General features: G+C 50.9%; 1 protein-coding gene and 1 pseudogene across 1 annotated transcript; one reads left to right on the forward strand and one right to left on the reverse strand.

Annotated features, from left to right (window-relative positions):
• LOC136470598 (uncharacterized) overlaps window positions 1-9,150 on the forward strand; it is a 156,759-nt pseudogene that overhangs the window by 41,029 nt on the left and 106,580 nt on the right.
• Window positions 3,571-5,626, reverse strand: LOC136474854 (uncharacterized protein At3g28850-like). Its single transcript, XM_066472424.1, has one exon. It carries the CDS (start codon window positions 5,181-5,183, stop codon window positions 4,038-4,040), a length of 1,146 nt encoding a protein of 381 aa, XP_066328521.1. The 5' UTR covers window positions 5,184-5,626; the 3' UTR covers window positions 3,571-4,037.

The following is a 9,150-nucleotide window of genomic DNA, read 5'->3' on the forward strand; positions in this document are numbered from 1 at the left end:
TTTCTTTGTTTCCAGAACCCCCTCTTCTCCTTTTCTCTCTTTAATATCTCTATTTGTGTATTCTTTGTATGTCTTTTTTATTTATTAAATTGCAGTAGGAGCTTCTTGCACCTCCTGATTCCTCAAAAAAAAAAAAGAAGAAGGGCCTGCTTGGTTTATGTCCCAAACTTGCCAAACCAGAACTCTTGCGTGCCACACTCACTTCTGGCATTGTTTGCTTCTTGATGCATCTCTGGCATGCCGCACTTCAATATGCTTGTTTGTTGTGCTCAGCTACTACTTTTGACGCCAAGTGTTGGGCCAGCAAAATGGGCGCCAGACTTTTAGCGGGGTTAGAGATTAGTTAGACAACCTATGGTCACAAAGCCCAACAGACCCGAAAACCAGTCTATGGTGTGTGGAAAAAGGTGCTAAAACGGCACGTCGTAATTGCGGCGGCAATAAACTAAACGCACGTGCTATGAAACTTTGGTATGCCTAAGGGCTTGTTTGGCAGGGCTCCTCTTCGGCTCTGGCTCCGGCTCCTCCAGAGGAGCCCTGCCAAACGTTTTCTTGGAGGAGCCGTTTTTCAGTAAAAAACAGAGGAGCCGGAGCCGTTTTGGAGGAGCCACAAATTGTGGCTCCTCCAAAATAGCTCCGGCTCCTTCGGAGGAGCTCCTCTGGAGGAGCCGTGCCAAACAAGCCCTAACTTGTGACATGACATTCTTGTTAAGTCACGTAGATACTACACATATAAGTCATATTCTCATTGCATGAAAATAAATTTTGTCCAATAAAGTACCGTCTCTTCTACACATATTGTTATTGTTATATCTTAGTTTCCATATAGACATGATTTGCCTAAAAAATCATATTCTCCTCCCTCTATTAATTATCGTGTCACGTTACCATTTTGCTAAATTGATAAACTAATGATTAATAAATATAGAAACTATCTAGTTCGTAGGTTGGTAGGGCGTGATTCTGTGACACACCGAAGTACTCCGTACTACCAAACAGAAAGTTTGGAGCACCAAGTACGTTTGAGCATCTCGGCACCAGCCCTTGAAAGCGTCGGCACCAGCCCTTGAAAGCGTTGACGATACATACAATACTGCTGCTATGTTCTACTTCCTTCGTCTAGAAAAAAATATAATTATAGCTTTGAACCTGGACACGAGCGTCATGTCCAAGTTCAAAGTTAGAATCACATCGTGTCTAGGTTATGTCTAGGTTTAAAGTTAGAATTGTGTTTTTTTTTCTGGAACAAAGGAGTAATTAAACAGAACCATTGGCAGTTTATATGTGCTCGTAGCACGGACGACAAGTCCGGAGATCGACTGCTCCGCGCCTCCGCTGCTCTTGGCCAGATCCTGGTGACTCCGTAGCAGTTCGCCAGTTCGTAGGTCGTACGCGCTGCCGGAGACGGCGCGCACGTGGCACTGGCGTATCCATGCGGGACAAACACCGGCCACCTGCTTCATCGCATCTTCACCCGGTTCACGCATCCCCCTGGTTCAGATGGCACATACTCGGAAAAGGGCCGATCAGGCCTTTTTTTGTTTCACGGAAGGCAGCAGCCAGTGGCGCAAGCCCCCCCCCCCCCCCCCCCTACCCTGGCCGCGCCATTGGAGCCCCCCCTCAACCCCTCCATAAAAATTTCAGCCATTAATCACTAGGAAGGAGGAGCCAGAGACATTTCCGTCGCTGCCTCGCTGGTGACAGAGGTTGAAGACAAGTGGTGGATGGAGTTGTCTGCTTCCTGAGCCGGAATGTGTATGTTTTACTTTCAGTTTCATTGGCCCAGTTCACAGCCCATCAAGAAGACCGGTCACGGTCTCACGGGAGCAGCGGAGTCGCACACTCGCACTCGCACTCGACTCGAGCAACTGGGCGAGCGGCGGCGGCTCCAGCTAGGGCTCCAACTCCAAGTCTCCAACCCAACGGCCGACGGAGGCGCCGGGATCCCGGCGGGCGGAGGCAGCAGGCATCAGCGGCCGCGGCCGCGCAGCTGCACAAGATCTTCAAGCTCTGCGGCTCTCCGTCCGACTGTCCGAGGACTACCGGACGTGACGCTCTTCAAGCTGCAGCGGCCGTACCGGCGCAAGATCGTCGAGACGTTCAAGGACTTTACCCCCACGGTCTTGGCGCTCCTGGACATGCTGCTCGCCATCGAGCCGTCGGCACGGGCCACGGTGGCCTCTGCTCTGGACAGCGAGGTAATTAAGCAACTCTCGTCAGTTTTTCATTAGAACAACAAACACGCCATGGAAACTGTCAGCACTAAAACATTGCTGCATTGTATTGCATCTCTGTCATCAGTGGACTGTCTGTCATCGTCAGTTCTTCAAGACCAAACAGCAGGGCAGAGGCCAGCAGGTATACTCTTTTTCTTTAGATTTGCCTTTTGAACTTTGTAATCGTTCAAAATTTGATTAGGATTTAATAAATTGCATATTATTTAAAATGTCCAAAAGAACATTGCACACATATTTTTCTGGTATAAGAAGTACAACTCCAGGCACTAATGACAACATAAATCAACCAATTCGGCGTAGAGTGGAGTAATTGGTGATCCAGAAAATCGCATACCAATTGAAGAATATCCGCCAGAAACTAGAGACCAAGTTAGAAGGGCATATGCTTTGAGATGTCTGACCCAACCTCGTAATCTTACCTTTGCTCGTAAATAGCAAAATGGTCAATGGAGATCATAGTTATCATGTAAAATATTTAAAACTGTTATATCTTAGATTTGTATGGGATATAATTGAGTGAAGTTGGTCTAGCTTTTTTTGGCCTAGCTCCTCCTAAATATTTTTTCTAGATCCGCCACTGGCAGCAGCAGCCGAAAAAGGCAGCTAGCTACTTCGGCACCAATTCGTGCCTGATTGAGTACTGCGTCACAAAAACAGTAGTGGCATAACTGGCCCGTAGAAAACGCGTTTCGTTATCAAGGGTTCGCCGCTCGCATTGTTCCATTGGCAAAACTCTTATTCCACGCGACGCTCAGCTCGTTGATTTTCTCGCGGTGCAACCTGATCACCCGGATTTGATGTCCCGTTCTTTTGGTTTATAAGCCGTATTTTTTTAGTCTATAAATAATATTTTTCTCTCATAACAAATTGATCAACAGTGCTTTCAGTCATGGCTTATCAACCAAACGAACAGGGCATAAGTTCTCGACTTGACACGAGTGCTCATGTTTTTCTGGATTTATTCTAGGATCTAAATTATTCTTTCAGTGGTAGATAACGTGTCCGAGTCCAACTTAGTTCTTCGTAGGTGCTCATAGGTATAGGGAGATGCTCATAGGAGTAGAGTGTATTTTTCGTAGGTGCTCATAGGGATAGAGAGATGCTTATAGAAGTAGAATGTACATACCTATGTTTATAAGGATGAGTGTGCGCTTGTATATGTGAGCGTCTATGTGTGTAACCGGGTCTGGGAAAAAAAAACTCTCATCACACAATGTGCTCCAGAAGCAAACGACAAGAGGTGGGAAATGCAATTGCAATGCATATCTCATCAGACTGTTGTCATGTCTTGTGCTTGTACACTTTTAAATCCAGTCATCAACAAAACATAAATACGGTCATCTGTTGCTTCATCAGTCCTAATAAAGTTACACATGCGTGTAACTTCTGTACAAACCCGCAGCTAGAACGACAAATACTCCTCAACAAAATCTTACAAACCCACACTAAGGCTGCGTTTAGTTCACGAAATGGAAATTTTTTTTAGATGTCACATCGGATATTTTGGAATGTTGAAAAAGGTTTTCGAATACTAATAAAAAAACTAATTACATAGCTCACCTGAAGACTGCGAGACGAATCTATTAAGCCTAATTAATCCGTCATCAGCGCATGTTAGTTACTGTAGCACTTATGGCTAATCATAGACTAATTAGTCTTAAAACATTCGTCTCACAATTTCTAACCAAACCGTGTAATTAGTTTTTTTTATCGTCTATATTTAATACTTTATGCATAAAATTTTTGAGAACTAAACCGGGCCTAATAAAAATCCCATAACCCATAGCAGCTCTGAGATTTTCACAACGAGCAGAGAGGACACCGCACTAGCCCGTTCTCGTTGCACTCGGGGCACCGCGTGAAGGTGCCCACTTCCTCGAGGAACACCTTGCAGCTGCCGGAGCACTCCTCGCAGGGCACGAACCGCACGCCGCCGCAGCCGGAGCACGCCTCCAGGGCAATGCCCTTGCTGCCGGATCTCGGCGGGGGCGCCATCTCGCAGGCCTCGAGCGCCTTCGACAGCTCGCCGGCCTCATGCATCCGGCGGACCTCCTCGGCGCCGCCCAGGTGCCTGCCGTCCGCGAACACCTGCGGGAGCCTGCTGCCCGCGGTGGAGCCCAGCGCGGCGTGGAGCTCGTCCTTGAACCCCGAGTGCATCGACAGGTCGCGCTCGTCGACGCGCACGCCGTAGCTCTGCAGAATGGACTTGGCGGACCAGCAGTCCTCGTACGTCTTGCGGATGCCGCGGAGGCTGGTCAGGTACAGCACCACCTTCCGGGTGCTGTCCGGCGGGGGCGGCAGAGCCGGTGGCTGCGGCTGCGGCGGCGCCAGCTTGGCGAGCTTTGCGTCTATCCTCTGCTGGAACGCGCTGACCCGCGCGCGCACGATGCCCGGGAACCTCTGTATCTCACGCTTCCTGAGGCCCACCTCGTCGCCGCCCCCGCCACCACCCGGGCCGTCAGGCTTCTTGATACACTCCTCGTTGCCGGGGGGGTCGTCCGGCGGCGGGGGTATCTCATCCAGCGCCTTCCGGAACGCGGCGATGACGTCCGGATCGAACTCGGGCGATCCTGGGGCCGACTTCTCGCCGTCGGCGTCGCCGTCCTCGTCCTTGTCGTCGAGGCCGTCCATGAGCTCCCACACGTTGATCACCTCGGGCTCGCGGACCTGCGGCGTCTTGGCCAGCGAGCCCGGCACCTGTTTCTGCCGCCGCATCAGCTGCGGCTTCAGCGGCAGCGGCGGCGTCGTCTTCGCCGCGCCGACACCGCCGTCGTCGCGCCACTTCATTATCTCCTCCTCGTCCCGGTCGAGGCTGAGCGACCCCAGCGTGGAGGACTTGAGCGCGACGGTGTGGTGAACGCCGCCGGAGCGGCTCCGCGCGTGCGGCGACCGGCCGCCACCCCGGACGCCGCAGCGCAGCGCGTGCCTGGACCCCGTGCAGCCCATCGGCCAGCCGCCACGGCACGATCCAGAGAGCAACCCCGAGCGAATCGGCAGCGGTAAGGCACAGTAGCTCAATGTCGGCGGGGAGCCTTGTTGGAGGAGCACTGGACCATCCCTCGACAAGAGCAGAGCAGCTGGGCCAAGAACAGCGAGGTCGAACAGCTAGCTGCGGCCAATTCAGAGGAAGGAACCGGTAGGTAGCTGGGCGCGTCGCCCCCGCCCCCGTCCTCTCGCGACCAGTCCAAGCGCGGATGGGGTCAGTCAAGCGTGGGAGAGCTCCACGGCGATCCTGGCGGGGAGGTAGACGGAGTGGCGAGGTGGGCGAGATCTGATGCAGGGCGAGGTTGGCTTGGCTGCGATGCGAGGGGGGAAAGGAAAGGGAGGAAAAGCTTTAAGCCGCGCGAGTAATGGAGCGTTTCGGGTCACGGCCTCACGGCACGGGCGGGTGGCCGCCGTGTCCGCGCGTAAAGCGTAATAATAACTCGCGCGTTTCGGTTGGGACTTGGGAGTCCGTGGACTCGTGGCCTCGTGCCCGTGCCCGTGTCTTCGTGGAGTGGAGTCCCCGGCCGCGCTGAACAGGTGGGCGGAATCATTGCCCGCTGGTCAGTGCCCGCCGGGAAGCGGCTCCTGGTGCCTGTGATAGGCTGGAACTAGGGGAGCCGGGATTATCCGCATCGGCGGGAGAGACTACAGCATCGGATCGAGCAGTCCAGCGGCTGTACCAGAACTTAGGGCCACGATCCTCCGAGCACAGGAGTTAGGATCAGCCTCTGCGCGCACAAGTAAGGGCCAGTTTGGACGTCAAAATTTTTGGCAAAACGCTACTGTATCGTTTTCGTTGTTATTTGGTAATTAGTGTCCAATTATAGTCTAATTAGGCTTAAAAGTTTCGTCTCGTGAATTTCATCTAAATTGTGTAATTAGTTTTATTTTTTATTTATATTTAATGTTTCATGCATGCGTCTAAAGATTCGATGTGACGAGAAATCTTGAAAAATTTAGTGTTTTGGGGTGTAACTAAAGAGGGCGGACGCCCGTACGCTGCCAATATGCCAGACCTGTCAATTCGCCAGCATCTGCGATGCAGTGTCTGAGCGCCCATGGTGATTGGATTTCCATTTTCCAGGGGCCATTGATGTCTAAAGGGGTGTTTGGTTCCACGGACTAAATTTTAGTTCCACGGACTAAATTTTAGTCTATGTCACATCGAATGTTTAGATATTATTTAGGAGAATTAAATATAAGTTAATTATAAAACTAATTACATAGATGGAGACTAATTTATGAGAGGAATTTATTAAGCCTAATTAATCCATCATTAGCACATATTTACTGTAGCACCACATTGTCAAATCATGGGTTAATTAGGCTTAAAAAATGTCTTGCAAATTAGTCACAATCTGTGTAATTAGTTATTTTTTTCGTCTATATTCAATACTCCATACATGTGTCCAAACATCCGATGGGACATGGACTAAAATTTTCCTGCAGGAACCAAACACCCCCTAATTCTGTTGCAAGTTGTTTCGACTTACGAACCAGGCCACGTTTAGTTGGCCGAATTCGGCGCCGCCGGATTCGCTGCGCAACACTGTAGTGCACTGTAACATTTTGTTTGTATTTGGTAATAATTGTCCAATCGTTGACTAATTAGGTTCAAAACGTTCGTCTCGCAAAGTACAACCTAACTGTGCAATTAATTTTTGATTTCGTCTACATTTAGTACTCCATGCATGTACCATAAATTTGATGTGATGAAAAATCTTCTTTTTGTATAGTGCTAAAGTTGTGAATTGGGAGCAACTAAACAGGGCCCAGTGGGAATGCGCGTGCGAGCTCACTTAGAATTTGCGGGAACATTTTGAGTGCATCTATCTATCTGATCGTCAGATAGGGTCCAGTTTAGTTTCAGAAAATTTTGCAAAATTTTTTAAGATTTTCTGTCACATCGAATCTTTAGACACATGTATGAAGCATTAAATATAGATAAAGAATAAAACTAATTACACAGTTTAGACGAAATTCACGAGACGAATCTTTTAAGCCTAATTAGTCTATGATTTAACACTAATTGTCAAATAACAACAAAAATGCTACAGTAGCATTTTGCAAAAAATTTCGCCATCTAAACACTACCTAGGTAGTAGCTTGGTTTTTAACCTTGCTGCAAATACGCAGCCTGTTCGTTTGGCTGTGGCTTGTCGTAAACGATCGTAAATTTTCAGCCGGAACAGTATATTACTCACACACAAACTAGCCAGCAGTACTTCTTTACGAACCAGTAACGATACGAACCGGTCAACCGAACAGGCCGATGGTTCGTGGACCACTCATGTCGACTACTGTGCCTTCTATTTTTGAACCCAGCAAGCCGGGCATTCGAGGACAGTGAATTCTGAACTTGAATTCGACGCCGCGGGCAAGGCAAGCTTAGCTTGCAACGAACGAGAACGATGCGAGCGATGGAATAGCAGCAGTCACACTGCCTCAGGCACCTGTCGCCGTCGCTGCAACGCAGCAGCTTCGCCCTTTTCTCTTTGTCGCTTAAGAAAACTCCGCAATTGCACAGCTGAAACAGCGAGGCGTCGTCGGGTGTCACTGTCTGTCACCCCACACCCGGTAACGTACATACATGTCAATCCGCCGACGCGCAAGCGCATATATCAACGACGTACTGAAACTGAAAGCTCAGGCCTCAGCTCAGGGTCTGAAACTCTGAATTGGGAACCGGCCAAAGGTTTTACACAGTCCAACGCGCACCGCCAAGTACTTTGCTGTTCCGTCAGGTCAGGTGACCGCGCTCGCAGAACACTTCAAGCTTTGAACGGCGCTGCCGCGATCTCACCGACGCGCGCCGCGGGAGTTGTTGGACCAACGCGAGGGCGATTCGAAGTTTCCGATCCTTTCCGGCACGAAACCTGGGCAGTATTTCACTTTGTTGGTTGGTGGCGCCGAGTGCCGACCGCCGACCGCCGACCGGCGACTGCTGACCGTGCCGAGCAGGTGATGGCGAGTGCCCGTGCCCGTCGGCTGCTTCCACTTCCAGCCAGGAGTGGCGGCGTGGGTGGCATGGCATGTCAACTCACCTGCCCAGCTTCAGCAATCAGCAATTCAGCACTAGTCGGTAGTTTGTCGTCGGGTTCTGAATTCTGATGGTTCCCGGTTAGTAGTGCACCGCACTTCTTTGGGGTTTTGCTTATTTTTTGTGCTGATGTCTGCTTCTGATGGCGAGGAGGGCTATTTTTTTACTCCCAGTTCGGGACAGGTTGGATCTGGGATTTGCCGGATTGGTTTGGTTGCATGACAGACAGGTATGCGTGATCCATCGAATTGGCTCTGTCTGTGATTACCTGATTGGGATGGGAGATCGGGATTGTTCTTCTTCTTCTTCACGCGCGTGGAGGACCACGGTACGGCGGGTTAAATGATACTATCGGTCACGGCGAAAATATTCGTAAATAGGATCGGTGAAAAGTGATCGGTCGTAGGTCGTAGCTCGCAAAGTGCTGACATGTGTAGCAGTCTCCATGAAGCAGCACTACTGAAACAAAACCTTTCTGATATCGGGTTTGCATTGGCCGGGGTCACTGTCTCCAACGAGGGAGACCTAAACACGACACCCATTTCCGGTTTTAGGTCATGCATAGAAAAAGGTCACGCACCAGTAAAATAGTCCTCTCCAACAGCGACGGGGAAGGCCCATCTCGAAGCGGAGGACGACGGTACGGCCAAGGGCGCCGCCGAGCTGCCTACCTTGCCCGCCGCGGCCTCGACGTTCAACCGCACGACGATGTAGAGGCCGACGGCGACCAGGGCGGCGAACCACGCCGGTGGCCCCCGGTCCTCGTCCCTTCGCGCCCCAGCTTCGGATCCGGAGGGCGCGGCTGCGACGGCAGCCCCCGGCTTCGGCGGCGGCGAAGGTGGAGCCCGCGGAGCCTCCTCAGCGCCGGGCGGGCAGGAAGGGGCTAGG

The sequence above is a fragment of the Miscanthus floridulus genome, chromosome 8 (genome assembly GCF_019320115.1).
Source record: "Miscanthus floridulus cultivar M001 chromosome 8, ASM1932011v1, whole genome shotgun sequence".
Taxonomy (NCBI): Eukaryota; Viridiplantae; Streptophyta; class Magnoliopsida; order Poales; family Poaceae; genus Miscanthus; species Miscanthus floridulus.

Bases quoted from the DNA above. Each gene is read 5' to 3' on its own strand.
- LOC136474854 (XM_066472424.1), bottom strand. From the start codon at position 5,183: ATGGGCTGCACGGGGTCCAGGCACGCGCTGCGCTGCGGCGTCCGGGGT.